The 18916-nt window shown below is 32.2% G+C and overlaps 1 protein-coding gene across 1 annotated transcript; it reads left to right on the top strand.

The window, feature by feature from the left end:
* Positions 1–13707: 13707 nt before the first annotated feature.
* Positions 13708–15941, top strand: LOC149547116 (GDSL esterase/lipase 6-like). Its single transcript, XM_089794104.1, has 5 exons — positions 13708–13969; positions 14457–14584; positions 14785–15018; positions 15215–15464; positions 15712–15941. The coding sequence occupies exons 1-5, from the start codon at positions 13708–13710 to the stop codon at positions 15939–15941; spliced, it is 1104 nt and encodes a 367-aa protein (XP_089650230.1).
* The last annotated feature ends 2975 nt before the right edge of the window (positions 15942–18916 follow it).

Here is an 18916-nt window from a genome sequence, read left to right as displayed (position 1 = left end):
AGTACATAGGGTTATAGGTTTCCAAACCCTAGATCATCCTAAGACCTTGAGAAGTGATTCAAAAGAGGTCATTGAAAGGAATACAAGGGCTAAGTGGAATAAGAGGGGTATGAAAATCGATACTATAACAGATCCCCTTCTAGATTTTGGAGTGAAAGTGATATCACACAAATTTTACCAATCCAACATATTAAATAATGTACCATGTATTGTTGTTGATGTAGCCTACAAGCTTGTAAAGAAAGATCATACATATGATCTAGCAGAACTAATGTTACAATAAATAAATGAGAACCTAGGAGCAATAAGAAGCTCAAAAGGTTCTTAATGCAAGTTTGGTTCAGTTCTTTTTTGCATATTTTTCTATGTCATGGAAGAGTTTCCTTCAATTGGAAAGGTGAACTGGAATCCAAACAAAACTGCAATAACTCAAATCAATGAGTACATTGAGCAGATGGGTGACAACTTTGAAGCCCAAATGACAAGCTATTTTGAGGATTTCAAGAAATCCATGAAACAAAGAGTGAGAATACTAGTTTCCCTAGTGGAAAAACATATTCATGATATATGCTTCTTGGTAGACATTGACTACACTTATATTCAAGCAGCAATTCCAAGAGTAAGATGGCTAAGGCCATTAGGTTATGAACTCGATGTGGATGAAGCCTTAGTAGCAATCACTACATTGCTTGCAAAAGAGATTGATAAGGAGGCTCCTCACTTTGGAACATATGATGTTGTGTGTTCCAAGGTAGATATGGAACTAAAAACAACCTCCACATTAAAGAAGAAGGATAAATTGGTGAAGAAAATAAAGAAGAAATTTGGTGTAGATGTTGAAGGGGTAGTAGGTGTTGGAAGAAGAAGAAAAAGGTGAAAGTGAAGAAGAAGAGCAAGGGCAAGGCCCAATGATGTTAACCCAAGGCTTAGGAGAAGATAAGGAGGAAGGTGCATAGGTAGAAGAAGCCAAGGAAGCACCTACACAAGCCAAGTCAAAGAAGAGAAAGGCTAAAACTCAGACTCCAGCCCAGCCTAAAGCAAAGAAGGCTACAGGAACAACTCAAGCCAAGCTAGCACTAGCAACAAGAGCTGCCACAAGGGCCTCTACTCAAAAGGCCAAGGAGAAAGTAAAAGAGAAGAAAAAGGCCACTGAATAGACTGGTGAAGTGTAAAAGAAAAGAAGAAAGTATGTAGCACAGCCAGACACTAGTGATGAGGAGAGAACAAAATCAAAAGATATTAGCCAATTCAAAGTGGTAAGCCATCCTCCCAAATCTGCCATAGATAAAATTTGTGAAAATGTTAAGAATGCAGATTTTACTAATTTGAAAAGCCTTAAATTTATCAAGTTAAGTAGAGAAGAACGAAAAAAAAAATTGAGGAATTTGTAGATGCTATGATGGCTAAATTTAACAACACACCTCTAGAGCTAGACAATAGCATGCCTAGGGAGTTATATGAGATAGTTGAAAACAAATGGCATTATTGTCTCAAAATGGAGAAGGAGATCAGAGAATCAACACTAGCACAAGTGATTCCTGATCTAACAAGAGGACAAATTACTAAGGCTACTAAGAAACATGGTGGCAAATTTACACCAAAATATAGAGCCTTCAAAATTTCACAAAATAAAATTGAAGATGTAGTGAATTCGGTCAATACACAAATTGACTAATGACAAGGATGAAGAAGCAAATAAGGCTAAAACTAGTGAGAAGGAAAAGGAAGGCAAAGCAATGGAAGAGGAAAAGAAAATAGAAGAGAAGGCAGAAGAGGAGACAATAGAAAAAGGAGAAGAGAAGAAAGGAGAAGAAGAGAAGAAAGAGGAAGAAGATAAGCAAAAAGGAGAGGAGGAAACACAAAAAGGAGATGTAATGGAAATAGTTGATCAACAGTAGCAAGATGAAAAAAGTGTGCAAGACACACAATTTCCACCCCCTAGCCCTCCTGATGTAACCATCACACCTGCAAACACTATAAAAATCAAGGATGTTCCTGATAATTCTACTCAGAATATTAATCCCCTAATTGCAGAGGATCTTTCCAAGATCCTTCACCAATCAACTTTACAGGCACAATTATGTACAAATCATGTATTGGTGAGTGTGGTCTAATCCTACAGTACAACTCCAAGGTACACCCCAAGTAATTGTTGGCATTGATCAAGGGAAGTCTAATGAGGAAAAGGAGGATACATCAAAGGAAGAGGACCAGGCCACTATTTAGACATTGGTAGAGTTACCAAAAATAGGCACTCCTACAAAAACTCTTCAGAAGCTAAGTACTGAAGCCATACCTTTGCAAATCTCCACACCAGGCTCAAGTTCTACAAAGGTTACTAGGGTACTTCACTATAGAGACCTTGATTTAGATGAAGACATAGTCATACCTGCTTCTGACTCAGAGAGTATCACCATTGAGCAAATTGTAGAGATGCAGTATGCATTAAATAGAAGGAGAAGAAAAGAAATACTCAAAAAGGAGTATAAGCACAAGCAAGCACTACTTGAGATAAAGGACATGTTTATGGATGCCTTTAGCTTGTAGTCACCAGATGAGTCAAAACCTATAATGGAACAATTATCAGATATAGTTGACTAGGTGACAAGCGAAGACTAGGACACAAATGTCAAACTTATGGAGTGGTTTGAAAGGAAATTTTAGGGAAAGGTAAATGAGAAAATATCAAGTGAAATAGTACTTGCACAAGTAGAATTGGCCAAGAAAATTGAAAAGGTCAAAACTGTACTTGAGAACATTTTCTCACTGTACAAAAAGCTGTGTGATTTTTCCAATTTCACACAAGAGACAGGCCAAAGCATCATGAGCTTGGAGAGAAATCTTAAGATCTCTAGCATGCAGCTACCCACTAATCCAGCTCAAGGTGAGAAGAATTTTGCTTAATCACTTCACACTCAAAAAGAGTTAGCTGCACTAGCAAGTGAAGAGGCCAATATAAAGGCCAAATTGATACAGATATAGTTCTCCATTACCCAACATCTAGAGGTCCTCCATAAAGAGCAAGCCTAAGAAGAGAATGTTCTCAAGAAAGATCCTAATCTTTCTACACATGATGGGCTTGTACATCTCGCTACAGAGACTACCATTCAGCATAAGTCACTTGGAATTGCTCTGGAAAACTGGGATGTAGCTTTGAAAATGATAATGGAGGTAAACAGTACATTTTTGGCTAAATATGGTATTACTCCTTAGAACCCTTTGACATTAGTGTCAAAAAGTGGGAGAAATAACAATAAGGAAGATATGACTAAGGGGAAGAATACTAAGTATTCTAGTGATTATAGTCTTTCATTCATTCTTTTGGAGAATAAAAGGGAAAAGATTGTAGATAGCCAAAAAAGGGGGAGATAAGACATAAGGTGTAAATAAAGTAGGGGAGAAATAATGTTTTAGGGGAGATATGTAGATATGAATAAAACCTCCAAATAGTGTAGATAGTGTAGACAGAGCAATCAAAATAGACAGAATAGCTTAGAAAGTAGGCACAGGAAAAAGAAATGGGGCAAAGGCAAAGAGTATCAAATACATCAGCACACGAATTTTGGTTGCAAGAATGAAATTCCACAATCCTATTAGGGGGAGTTATAAGGTATTTCGAACAAATTTTAAAATTTTGTACATATGTAGAGTAGAATGATTAATGTACTCATAAGGTTAGATTAGTAATGTTTAGTTAAGTCTTTTTTATTCTCTTGTCAAAGGGGGAGATTGTTGTTCTCAGAATGATTTTGACATTTGAGTGTTAACACACTTAACCAATTTTTATATAGAAGCCGAGTACACTATGTATGATGAGCAATCTTTGGGTGATGAGTGAAGATCAAGTGTTGAGTGATATAAAGGTGTCGAGTCATAGTTGATGTTGAGAAAGCTAGAATGCTTCATGTGCCAAGTGAGCCAGAACTATGCATGTGTCAAGCAAGATAGAATGTAATAGATGTTGAGAAAACCAGGATCAAACATGTTTCAAGCATTATTAGTCCAGTATGTGCCGAATAACACAGAATTTGCATATGAGTTTGTGCCTTCACAAACTTAGATGTAAACTATTTTTTGAGCCGACATGGAAGGATCTCAAAGGATAATAAGGATAAGAATGAAACTTTTATATTTCCTATGCAATCAACATGCAGCCAATAAGAAAAATGGAGAAGGCATGCAACCAATGAGAAAAGTGAAAGGAATGAGTTGGAATTAAAGATTCAATATGGATTGTAGATCCATACCTAACCCTAAGTCTTTGTAATCTTTTAAAGGGGGATGAAAACCCCATTGTATGTGTGGATGAGAATAGTGTATGGACAAACTATAACAAAATTCTGTGGGAAGTGTGAAAGACTTAGAGGAATAGAGTAGCAATAGCATATCCAATTGATCAGAATAGAACAAGGGCTATGAACAAATATTAGATCAAGCAAGGATCACATCAAAATAAGCAAATCAAGTGCCTGAAATCAGCAATTAAGGATTGTCAGCAATCAAGTCAAATATTTCTAATACTCTCTAGCAATTGTATTAGATAGTGGAAAATCCTATGTTGATAAGTTAGCTTAACAGCTATTTTGTAGATCCTTTGAAGAGGTGACTAAATCCTTTAATAGGGTGACACTTCATGTAAAGTATTTTAAATCATTTAACCAAGTCACTATTGACACAGTCTAAAGCCTTTAATAGGGCAGACCATCAAAAGTGGTCAAACAATTATTGTTGCACTAATTTTGTGGCTATCAACCCCACCCCAATTTTAAAAACCTTATTATTCCTGGAGGGTTTCTGGGTTACCAAATTTTGGTGTCATGTGTTGATGCATGTGTTCACTTTATGGTTATTTGATTTGTTTACATGCATGCAGTTTATTTTCAGCTAAGTTTTTTAAAGGATTTAAAAAGGATAAAAGTTAGTTACTTCTGATTCACCCCCCTCCTAAGAAGTACTCTTCCCATTTGAATAATTCCAACAATGACACTATAGAAAAGTCAAAATAGATTCTCCAAAAATATCTTAGGGGTTATTATTGCAATCTATATGCACTAAATTTATTCCCTTCAATTGTGTAATAGATTATGTGTGTGTGGGTAGTTATGAAAGGGTTTTCATTACTTAGCCACCTATTTTGTTGATTTCCACCTTGAAAAATCACCATAGAGAAAAAATTTATGTTTAGGTGTCTATCCTAGATGTCAAAATATATAACATAAATATGCTTAAATGTTAATAATATATTCCATGAGTGAAAACGTAGCATATAAATATGCATATATGTGAATGTATGTAAAAGCATGTAAACATATAAAGGTGCAAAGAATCAGATATAAAGTATAATGTAGAAATCATAGATGACTCTAACCATATTTGAGATCCCTTTTCAACTCCATGTTGATGTATATTTCCTTTTGAATGATTGATGAATAATAATAACCTCTCTTTGCAATGAAAAATAAGAACCCATCCCTTTCTTTCACCTTGCAATTTCCCTATGTCAAATTAGGGTGTCTAAACTTACTTGCATATTTCTCCTCTAATGTGAAAATGAGATCTTTGATATCTTTTTATTTTAGATTTTTTGAATACTCATGAAATTATAGTGCAAGAGCCAACTACACAGTGGAATTTTACTGCAAGAGTAAAATAGCACTAGACCTGCAATGACAAGAGACACTTGGACTAGGTCGACCAACTTGACCAAAACCAAAACCAGGCCAACCTAGGTTGACCTAGACTAGACTAGGTCTACCTATGTTGACCTAGACCATAGGATCAACCTTCTAAGTCTTCCTATTCTAGGTTGACAAAGGTAAGGGGTACAATAGGTGTTCTCAAATGTCAATCAGAGATCTAATCTAGGATGTGAAGTCAAGAAAGAAGAAGATACTCATGAACTAGGTCTTATTTTAGTTGATATGTGAGGAAAGGGGGAAATTGTGGATGATTTTTTAGTTTCTACCTTAGTTTAATCTAGGAGGAGGAGGAGAAATGAGGAGAAGTGGGTGCTCAAAGTGATATCATAAAATGAAAACACACTAAATAGGAGCTCAAGGTCCTAAATTGAAGACCATCGAATTTAAGATAGTATAGTATAAATAGTAGACACTAAAAAACAACATTAAAAACACCTAGTGCTAGTCATCAAGTAAAGACAACAACTTAGGTCCACCTTTGTCAAAAATGAATATCTAGATGTGGCAAAACAATTAACGATAACCTACATTGTTAAAGATCATCATGTGCCAAAACCACAAACTAGTAGCTTTCTTTAACCAAAAAAAAAGAACATAAGACCTAGGTGAGCCCTTAAAACTAATAGAAAAAACCCAATGATAGGGAAAAAGGAAACAAAGAGGGCGAGAAGAGCACACTCTCAAAAGTTCTAATAACCAAAATTAGGCAACATATAACCTCTCCTACTTTTACCATCATAAACAAAGTTCCAAAGATAGAAAGACCACCAGTTTAGATCAACAATCCCAAAGCTCATTTGCCCTACGTCATAGTCCCTCTACACCTCAATAGCATAGGGATCTACATTAATAGAAGTGGGGAGAGGAAAGATCACAAAAATATAGGGGAACTCAAACTTCCAGACATCAACATTACTACTAATGGTATCCCAACTACCTTCCCTTGAATATGGATCACCTCCATGACCAAAATCACATGGTTTCAAACTCCACCTCTATAAGAGATAATCTCAGCATCAAAAAAATCATGGAGAAAGCAAAGAACTAACTCCATGTACACCACATGGATAATAACATGTTTCTCATAAACAAGAGGCATAGGGAAGCCTTCTAAATAAGGAACAAACTACCATATAAAGGGGGAAAGCAAGCTTCAACCAAAGGCTCAAAGTCACATAAACACCAGTGAAACAAGTCCACATCCTTTCGCATCATAAATATGGGTTTTTTCATTTAACTTGGCCACTCATCCAAATTATACCAAATGAAATATAAAATCATCTAGGCAACCAATAACATTGGACCCTTACCCTCCAAAAAAAGGGGGAACTCATGCCACATCTAGTCCCATCAAACTTAGCCCCAAAGAGTTGTTTATCAATATAGAAATAGTCCCAAAATATTTGGCACTCTAAGTCCTTATACTAGTCACCTAGATAATAATCAAAACAAAAACACAACAATGCTACTACCTCCTTTAGATCAGTAAGTCCCAATATGATATTTTCCAACATTAAAGGTAGAAAATCTATGTGTTGGCTTCCATATTTTCTTACCCCAAGAAAAGAAAGAGTCACCTTAAACATGGAAGCAATGGCCGTCAAAAGAGAAGGACACAACTGAGACCTAACCATGGGATTGGAATGAAACATATCTTGAGAATGTATCATTGGAGAATGATAAAGAACCTACAAAAAAATCACTACAATCTTCTACACATAAGTGTTATGTATAACAAATATTGAAGCCTTGGAAGAGATCTAGGTCAAAATTCTAATAATGTCAATAGGAATTTCCCAATCCTAGCACCAAAAATCACCAATAGCTTTGAACTAGGTAAAAAAATAACCTAGTAAAGGGACCCTACAAGAATCCCCTCGCCACATCACTCGACATTACCTGAAGACAACTCCTAGCTAAGACATTCACCCACGATTGATGTCAAAAGGAAGAACACAATTAGATAGTAAGGACTGGGTAAGTGCAAGAAGTTGGGTCTCACTTTTGGGCAAAAAGTGGAAGTGTTTTTCCTATTTTTGAAATTTTTTCTCAATTGATGTCAAAATTTGAGGCATTTAGAGAATGAATATAAAAAAACTTCACAAATAAAAATTTTAGTTTTTAGAATCTAGTTTTTGAATCTATAATTTATTTGTGTACCCATATGATATATTTTGTTTTTGGTATGGATCTTTAAAACCCACTTTTCAAAATGCTTGTTTCAGGACCATACCACACTCATGTATGAACACCATAATTTGACACAAATATATGAATTTTCCTAAATCCTTTTAAAGGGAGTTACCTAATACACCTAAGATTGATGACAATAGTTTTCCTTAATTTTTTATTGAATAATTTTATTATTATTAATTATTAATTAGCTATAAATGTAAATTTTGATTCCTCTAGTGTACAAACACCATAATTTGATCAAAATTTCACTTTTTTCAAAAATTTCTTTTTTTAACCTCAAAATAATTGTATGTAGATTGATGGAATATAAATTCATTTAAGAAAAATTATTAAATAAAAAATTTATTAAATTTTTAGTGAACTTCACTATTTTACATTTAGGTACCACCTTTCATTTAAAATAATGCAAAAATAGTAAATAAAATTGTAGCACTATAAAATTTATATTTCTAAAATCAAGATAGTGAGAGCTCTAATGGGTTTTTTTTTCATAAACAAATTTGACCAAAAAGACCCTCTAAAAATTATGGCAAGGCATGAATTTGTCAGTTCAATGCCTTGGCCAAATCTTGAGAGGTCAAGGCATAGGCTTGGTCTCACCATCCTATCCCTAACCAAAATCTAAGGTGGGAGAAAAAAATCATGCCCAATGTTGTAAGAAATAGGCACCCGTTATTTGAAATTCAAAAAAGGAGTACCTATTTTGAAAATGTCAAATCAACATACAAAATCCCCCCAAAAAACAAAATTTTAAATTTTTAGAAACAGGTAACAATTTCTAAAAAAAATGCAATTTTTTTATGTTTTCAAAAATGGGTACCTTTTTTTGAACTTGATTTTTAACAAAATGGGTGCCTATTTTTTAAATTTAGGATCGAGTGCCTGAGCCTAAAATGGGTACCTATTTTTAAAAAATGGGTGCCTATTTCTAAAGGAGCATGATCTCAATCTGCAGACTTTTGCATAATTGTGACCCAACTCCTTGCTTCTACCCAACTAGAGGAAAGCATATCTAGCATTGTTAGGACAGAATATAGCCACGAAAAATCACAAGCCATATATGTTGCTCTTAGTTTGGATTTGGCCAATCATTATCCACACAAACAACTAGTGAGCTTGCACAAGCTAGACATGAGTAGTAGAAGGGCCAAAAACATTAGACCCCTAAGGACTTAAAAACCTAGTAAGTGACCAAGATATGGACCCCAAGACTAACCAAGCCAAATGATAAAAGGGCCCCAAACTCCCCCACAAAGAGCTCAAGCACCTTGGTAAGGGAAACTAGATCAATGGTCACATAGAATGAAGTAATACATAGGCAAGAAAGATCCACACTCAAGAGATACAAATTCACCTATAGACTATTCCTTCACAATTCTCATCATCTTTTATATCCTCTTCCTCACCATTTTGGGGCACCACTACAACACCCTTGAAGGTGAAAGAATCCTTAGATTTTAAATTTGTGCCATCACCCCCTCTCCTGCTCATTGTTGCCTACTATTTTAATAATTATCTTATTCGCATAAATTTTTGTAGTGTATTATGGATTTTTTTTTATAGCAACCTAAGTGGACTAGTCTTGATGTTATGCATTGTTATTAGAAATTTTAGAGAACCTAACATTATTTTTTTAATCATGGTTGAAGACCATTAATCGTCATTTTATTTAGGAACACATTTCATAATAACTTGTTATCACACTTTAGCTTATATACATGGATGTTGATACCTTTACTAATTTTTAAATTCTTATATGTTTCTTTAATAACTTTACATAATTATATTGATATATAGATATAAGGATGGATGTTGATACATTTATAGATTTGTAAATTCTTATATGTACATTTCAACTAACTCTAGACAATTAATTGTTGTATATGACTATTTTCTACGTTTTATATAAGTTAAATAATAAGTAGGAAAAAATTGATGTACTCTTTGGAGATATATGTAAAAGGTTGTTTCTTTAGCTCTGTCTCTCTATAATTAGTGTTATATTCTTTTAAAACATTACTTTGAACCATTTCATTTCTTTTTTCTTATTATAATAAAGCATGAAACTCATCATATATGAAGATTTAAATTTGATGCATATTTTTAATATATTTATATTTTGGATTCTCTATTATTACGTTATTCAAACTATTAGTTTAATTCCCTTTTACTATACTAAAAAGTTTACAAAAATTATTCAATGCATTTTCATTGATGAATTATTTTAATTTTAAAAAGTTGAATAAAATTAGATTAAATTTTTGTTATCCTTGCCATCAAGGTTCAAATCTAATGGGGATGAGGTCCCCCGTTTGTGGCCTCACTGGTTCATAGCTCCAGGTCAAAGCGTTTACCCCTCTTTAAAAAATAGATTAAATTTTTGTTATAACCCCTTTTATAATGAAACCTATTGTTATATTATAATACTTGAAATATAAATATATAGTTTATATTTATTGTTAATACCTAATATTTGTTAGAAATATTGATACATATTATTATGCATATTATGTAGTTTTGTTTTTTGATCGGTAAACAAGCGAAGCCTTGTATATTATATTAACAACAATAAATGAGAAATTACATAGTTCCCCATTCAAACGAGCACTAGTAGGAAAGAATGGAGTAAGAAAACCTCCAATCTTACTTGAGACCTAAGTCTTATGTAATTTAATATGTACATTATTTAGTTATTCAATTAAATATATATTTAAAATAAAAATGTAAGTACCAATATTAAATCAATTATAAAACATATCTAAATTATTATGATAATGTCTACATAAATATGACAAATGTGGAAAATCCATTTGAAGTGACTTACATTTTATAATGTTTTATAATGATCAATAATAGGCCTACCATTGAACATGGACATGATGGTTGGCCAACTGGTGATTCATTATACTCTTAAAAGAGAGGTCACAAGTTCAAATCCTATTGGGGGTAGGGTATGTACGCCTCATTTGTAGTGCAGTTAGATACCTCCTACAAGGAGTACGAAGTACAAGGGTAGTCCCATACACTATCGCCAAACCCATACACCTGTGACTAGTGTGGTGGACTATAAAAGCCCTCTTTCCTTTCTTTTTACAAAAGATGTGTCCTCATTTAAGAGGTCATGGGAACATAATAGAGGTTGTGGGTACTATATGTGTGAAGTGATTGTTTGAAAAGGACAAAACCAATCGAATAGACAAGGGAAAAAACAAATAAGACATATATTAAAGACACTAAAAAATATTATGAAAAAATCACATTTTGTAAGAAGCGGGCAAAACAAAATAAAGGAAAGCAATTTAAAAGTGTTTCCATTGGAAGTATAATTAAAAACAGTGGAAATCGTACCCTTCATTGGGCTGACGGGAAACCAATCCATGAAATAATGCACCAAGCACTACATATATAAAAAGTTTAGAAAATACAAACCTTGTATTGTAGGTGGATACCCATCAATGGGAAAGATAAGGAGTAAAACAAAACAAAAAAGAATTAGAAATAAATATACAGAACCGGTTAATCGAAAAGATAGAAAAAGGAAGGTCAAAGCGAATGTTTTGAAAAAGGATATTTTTACTATTTTATGTGATCAAAATGAAATATATATAAAAGGGAAATTACATAGCATCTAAGAAAGATTTCAAATAGCTGCAAAAAAAATAAATTCATATTTGAATGTTAATGGATATGACATGGCATAAAGGAACCAAATGTTAATTAAAATACATAAGAAAGAATGACCTAAAATGAATAGTTGAAACCTAGTCAAATATCAAAAAGAATTAATAAAAAATATGTCATATTTATTTAAGTCTCTCATATATGGGAAAAAGTAGGGAATGTAACAAAATAAGGTCTATCTTATTCTTATTTATTCTTATTTATTAATTTAATGTGGATATTATGATTAGAAAATATATTTGATAATAATATATAATTTCTATAATGATTACTATTTAAAATGATATTGTATTCTTAATTAAATTATCATTCGAAACTAGAATCATTCTTTATTATTATACAAATATCTTTTTATTATCATCATTTGATAGTTAAAATTATTATTATTAATATTGTAATTCAATTAAATATCATTTATAAAATTAGATTTGAAAAGGGGACATTACATTTTTATAGCATTTATATTTAAAATAATTGTGATTAGGATTTATAAGTTGAAATATTAATACATTGAATAAATTTAATTATATGAGTTTTTGAAATGTTGAAACTGAGTTTAGCTAAGTGCTTTAAATTTATTATAAAAATTCTTATTGCATATATGAATTGATATATAAATAAAAGGAATTAGAGAATAGTTACATCTTAAAAGAGGATAAAGGAAAAAAAAATATTTTTTTTTCAAAAAAAATTGTTTAAAACTAATGAATGTATTTTATGGTAGATTTTGTGTAAGTTTTGGGTTCGAATTGGCATTGAATGATCAAAGTTGACTTTATTGTCTTATTGATTTCATGTTCTTTATTTTGCCCAAAATAAATAATTCTTTTAAGTCAAGTGAACATAACAAGTAAATACCCTCTCTTTATCTTGCAATTCTTGAAGGTTTGAAGACTACAATCATTCTTAAGATATAATATGAATTCCCTTTTAGATTATTTTACAATAAAGGAAGATAAAGTAAATTTAAAATTATAATTTTCATTATTTCATTCTTAGGAGCCAAATGGCCTCTAAAGAATGTTCAATAGAAATTTCTTAATAAAATATTACAACTTTTTGTCTCATCTATATTTTCTTTCAATATGAGTTAGAAAAAATTTTAATTGTTTTAAAATATTTTAATGAAAGGAAGCAATTTACTTACTAATATTTACGTAACAAAAAATAAATCATAATTCTACAAATCTATATAGTCATATCAATAGAGTCAATTAATTTCCCTAACTATATTTCTTCAACCACTAAATTTTGAAATCTTTTCTCACATAAGACTATCTTTTTTAATAGTCACCACATAATACATCAATAAAAAAAGAAATGTATATTTTCACTTATTATATACCTATCAATAATTATTATATCTCAAATGATATTTGTAGAGACTTAAATGTCCATAATTTCCCTACCATACATGTTGCTCTTATCCATTACTAACCTAGTATCTTTTTTTGTGGTTTATCAATCACTAAATTTTGAAATCTTTTCTCACATAAGACTCTCTTTTTTTAATACTCACCACCTAATACATCAATAAAAAAGGAAATGTATATTTTCACTTATTATATACCTATCAATAATTATTATATCTCAAATGATATTTGTAGAGACTTAAATGTCCACAATTTCCCTACCGTATCTTTTTTTGTGGTTGCATAAAAGATCCTACATAAATTCTAGCACCCAGCCTTTTCCCATAAACATTAGATTATTTAATTTTTAAAACAAAAACGTAGTTTATATATATGTCCGAAACCGCGTAATTTATATGCATGTCAGACAGAAAAAATAAACCCTAAATAATTGCATTATCTCTTTGGATGTAAATTGGTTTTTAAATGATCTTTTCATCTACGACAAGGTCGATGATTTGAACAAGAGGTTGCGTTCAAACTTCGAATTTCTCTATGACACGTGTGAGTCTAATTATTAGAGTATTGGAAAGCACGACGGTCAGAGAGTATACTCTAACCACAAGCGCACAAAATTCTTAACTGGTCCGAGCAAGCAACACAAAGATGCGGATCTTTTAATGCGTTCACATATATTTTTATTTATCAATAGCATCTCTCCATGCTTCTTGTAATCAAAGTCAAGAAAGAAAAGATTCCTAGAAAATATTATTAACACCATGGTCTCATTTCAGAGAATTAGCATCAATATTTTCATGGTGGGATGGATCCTCATGAGTTGCTTTAATGGAGTTTTTGTAAAAGCAACTTCTCCATTGGTGCCTGCAATGTACGTGTTTGGGGACTCTTTAGGAGATGCTGGCACCGACAACTTCATTCCTAACAGTACCGTGACAGCAAACTTTCCACCATATGGTGTCTCTTTTTTCCACTATCCAACTGGTCGCTTCACCAATGGCCGGACATCTTTTGATTTCTTAGGTATCTGCTTGTCTTCAGCATTTCTAATTGAATTTAATGATAAATTGTTTTTAGTATGCCAGAATATGATTCATCCAAGCAGGCAGAATATTAGGGCAGGTTTGTGTTCTTGACTAACTTCTTGATTAGTTATTCAGTTAATATTGACAAAGACAATAATTTTCATTCAATTCTACAGTTTATGATGATGTCAAGATTTATGTCTCTAAATTTGGTTAGTTATGTTTTGTTATCAATATTTTGAATTGAACATTTTCTCCTTTCTAAGTATCGGCCTAGTACTTAAATTGAAATACTGACAACAAATTATCAAAGCTTTTTCTCAGGTATTGATTGTGTACAATTGTAATATCTGAAAAAAAAAAACACTGATAACAATGTTGTCAATATTGATATTCATATTTTATCTCTATCCATGTAAAGTCCTTAGTACAATTTTGCAATTTTATGTCAACAAGGTTCATAGTTTTGTAACTTGTGATTGCAGCGAAATCTTTCTTGGGGCTCCCTCGCTTCCCTCGTCCTTTTCTAAAGCCAAAGGGAAACTTTTCAGCTGGCATAAATTTCGCATCAGCAGGTAGTGGACTTTTGGAATCAACAGGAGCTGGACAGGTAGTTCTACACTATATTTCCCATTTCAAATTTGGATTTTCATGATACCTCTATTAAATAAAGTGAAATTACATAAACAAATTAATTTTAGATTATGGTATTCAACTCAAAGTATAAAAAATCACCTCTATTTTCATTTCTCCATATCATTTATATAATATTCAAAAAGAAATATCTAATTGTCTTCTTTGTTCTTGCACAAGGTCATCCCCATGAGTACCCAAGTTCAGCAATTTAAGTATTTTATGGGGACAGGAAAAAGCCATGGAAATATTGGATCAAAAGAGCTCAAATCCTTCCTTGCCAGCTCCTTATATTGTATATCAGCTGGAGCAAATGACGTCTCCAACTACCTATCTAATGCTACATTTCAAAACACAACCACCCCTGAACAATTTATTAACTTGATTGGGGAAACATTTGTTTCACACATTACAGTAAGTTTTTCAATACAACTATTACTAATTTTGACTTCTTTTAAGTGCCTCTTTGAGAAGTGCAATAAATTTCAACTGAACTGTCTAAACAGATTGTCGTTTCAATCAAAGCTTCCATGACAGTAAAATAATCTATATAATAATTGTTTAGCCTCAATTGTGATATAATCTTCGTGTTTTTTACTGTAATTTGCAGGACCTTTACCGTGTTGGGGCAAGAAAGTTCCTTGTATACGACATTTCAGCTGTGGGGTGTACTCCAATCAGCAGACTTGTCTCAGGGAACGGAGAGTGTTTGGAGGCTGCAAATGAATTGGCTGTGGCGTACAACACTGCTCTGAAACCTGTTATAGATCATCTTAATCAACAAGTGGATGGCATGTCCCTTATTCTACTTAACTCTTTTGATTATGTTGTTGACATGATTCAAAATGGTGAAGCCTATGGTAAGGCAAAGACCTTATTATTCCCCTTTCTCGGTTAATGATTTTATCTTGTTACTCCATTTTTTGTTATGAAATGGGTCTTTGAATTTTAAGACTTAACAGAAATTAAAATGAGAACAGTGACTATTGTGAATGTTTTTACAGAGAATAACTAACCTAGATTCAAAGGAAATAAATTTTATTTGTCATTTCTGACGTTTTTCCAATGTTATAGCTATAATTGTTATTGGTTTATATTCGATTGCAGGACTATCAGAGACAAAGTCAGCATGTTGTGGATCAGGGGCACTTAATGCAGAAGTGAGATGTGGAAAGACAACTCCACCGGCACTGTTTTGCAATGACACAAATTCTTTTCTGTTTTGGGATGGAAGTCATCCCACGGAGAAGATTTATTCTATTTTTTCAAAGGAGATATGGAGTGGAAACTCTACTGTTATGTATCCATTTAATCTCTCTACTCTAATTTTAGGTTGAAGTATCCATGGAAATTATTAGAGACAACCACCGTCCTCGGACTCAACTGAACGGGAATCAAATTCAATGGAAGTATCGTTTGTGTGCATTTGTCGCATTGAATTAGATGTTTTTGGAGCATTTCTTTTGAAGTGGCGTTAGTACAAAAGTGCAATATGGCTAATCAAAGAGTAAACTTTGATATTTATAAGAGATCCTTAACTTTATAATACTATAAATTTTCAAATATATAAAAATTAAATTAGTTTTTAAAATAGTACAATAAAAATTAAAAGATTAAAATGAGATATGCAAACTATTTGTTTCTGGTCTTCAATTTTATGTTGATAATATTTTATTATAATTTTTAATGCAATATGTAATTGGAAGTATAAGATTTTCTTTTTTAATATGGTATTTATAAATTTAACATTTACATATTAATTGTCCACTTCTACAAAACAATTCTTATAACAATTGTCATCATTATAATAAATTATTATTTTTACATAATTGTAAGTTAATAGTTAATTGTCTCAAAACAATTCTCCCTTGTCTTATATTTGTCAATCAAAATGGTTTTGCTCAAGGAAGATATTTTTTAGATTTTTCTTATCTACACATTATAACCCTAATGTAGAGTTTTCTTAATAACTCTTCAAAGGTTTGGATTTTAGAATAACGTTATCAACTCATTGAAGAATTATATCACTAGTCATATATTTTTTGTCTTGATCAATGTATTTTCTAAAGATTGATTTCATAATGTAAAGGTAAAATAGGCATCCAATCTATCTATTCACCATTATTGTTGAGGTCTTACTTAGAAGGAGCACTATTGGACAAATTTCTAGAATAGATCTAAAGTGGTGAAGTCTTGTTCCTCCTCCCCTTCCTCCCTTCCTCTATCCTTAATCCTTTACCACACCTACAATTTGTGAACAAAAAATAATTTAGTTGATTTATATTTTATGCACAGAATTCAATATGGAAAGATGATGTTGAATAGATATACCCAATTCTCAAGGAAATGTATTAACTGAAGAAAATTGATCTATACTCTATAAAACTAAGGAAAAAGTGCCAATATAGTATTCTCAAATTCTTGGATGCCATAAGGACTATTTTCCTTCTCTAGGTTCACCTTTTGCTAAGAGGAAAATATATCGTAACCAAACAAAAAATGAAATTATCTTTGGCTACAAGGAAATGAATGCAGCTAAGCTCAAGACAAAATGCATTATTGACAAAAACTCAAAAAATAAAATACACAATGAATTTTTCTTAAATTTTTACCACTTTTTTTTCATTATCTACATATTCTATTACCCAAAAAACCAAAAATTGAGAAAACAATCACTATATTTTAATGAATATGGAAAAAAAATAGTTTGACTATTTTTTTGTCTTTAGTGCATTTTTTTCTAGAGCTTAGCCAATTCAAACTACATCATAATTATGAGTTTGGAACTATTAAAAGAATCAAGTAAAAGACTTGGTACTACCTTTCACTATAAGTTTACTAATGTAAGGAAACTTGCAATAAAGAATATAATTATTTCCACATAACCCATAATAGATCTGAAAATGAATACGAAATTCAAATTCACATGCAAGAAAATAAACAACATACCCACAAAAAATGTGACACAAGATATACCCTTGGAAACCCTCACTGAGCGAAAAAACCAATCTCCAAAAGGCATCCATCATCATGTATTATTCAACAAATATACCATTACAATACAACTATGGAAACCTTCAATGTCATAACCACAACCAAGCAATCCATGTGAACAAGCATGAATCCACACATCCCATGCCATGCTTCCAACCTTCACAAGTGCTCCCTTGGCTAACCTATCAAGACTTGTCTTGCTTGACTCTTTCTCTTTTTCCCTTCTATCTTCTCATATAAAAACTACCCTTGTAGCTTCTTATATATTAGCAAGTCTCACAAAACCACTAAGTGGTATTACATAAACCATGTGCTACCTAACCCATTGACCCCACATTTGATATTAAAAAATTAATTCGTTTCTCCAATATTAAATAATTACATGAAATATTATCACAATGTTACAATACAACTCATTAAGTATATCCCATGGGAATATTTACATGTTGCAATTCCATCTAGGTGCAACATTACATAATTTTAAAAAATACAATATAACAATATTATGCAATGTGTGCAACACCCATTATCTCAACAAACTCCCACTTATTGTATACATTGCATAGAGTCAATCTATAGCCACATAAATGAACAAGAGAACAATCCCTCCTAACACATCCACCATCATGGATCAAAGTACACAATGTGCTCCATCCTAGTACTTGCAACAAAATCAAAGTATCTAGCATCTCAAAAATGAATGATCTCACCTACTATTATGCCACTGCCACTAAACATACATAGAAGCCATCCAAAGAGAAAGCCACCCAACTTGTTGCATTAAAAGATCATAAAATCTTATACCAACTGAAATTTCAATCACAAATACCTGATCTAAAGGTAATCACATGTATCTATAGTTGTCAAAATATCCATAGCTGAAATAACACCTATAGTAAGTGTCAAATCCATCAAACTATCCATACCTCCAAAGGTATACTAAGTGAATCTCACATCATCAACATATCCAATCTGTAACCTGGAATTACAAGCCTTAAGACAAATACCTACCACATATATACCAAGAACCTCCCACTACAAAAGACAATGTCAATTCTATAACCAATCCACTCACAACATCTCAAAGAAGTGAATCCATGTAGTCTCAAGGACACCCACAACACATAAATCAATAATTTACAAGAATAATTCTCATAACCAATCTCCAATGCTCTCCCAAGTTCTCCACAAGCAGCAAAGGAAAGAGATAAAGAAATAACCATGTCATCTCTCACACGACATACATGAGCACAAACCAGTGATCACAATCTTTAACCAATCTCAAATCCAATCTAAGCAAAATTGAACATCCAGGAAG

This window comes from Cupressus sempervirens, chromosome 7, assembly GCF_028749045.1.
Source record: "Cupressus sempervirens isolate cs-2001-9-10 chromosome 7, ASM2874904v1, whole genome shotgun sequence".
In the NCBI taxonomy this organism is placed as follows: Eukaryota; Viridiplantae; Streptophyta; class Pinopsida; order Cupressales; family Cupressaceae; genus Cupressus; species Cupressus sempervirens.
Note: the sequence above shows the minus strand (reverse complement) of the source record. Positions and strands in the feature narration are given on the sequence as shown.

What these genes read in the sequence shown, in the direction of transcription:
- LOC149547116 (XM_089794104.1), top strand. Translation starts at nt 13,708, where the DNA reads ATGGTCTCATTTCAGAGAATTAGCATCAATATTTTCATGGTGGGATGG. An exon ending in CAACAGGAGCTGGACAGGTA is followed by an intron (nt 14,585 to 14,784) that starts GTTCTACACTAT and finishes TTCTTGCACAAG; the next exon opens with GTCATCCCCATGAGTACCCA. An exon ending in TCAAAATGGTGAAGCCTATG is followed by an intron (nt 15,465 to 15,711) that starts GTAAGGCAAAGA and finishes ATTCGATTGCAG; the next exon opens with GACTATCAGAGACAAAGTCA.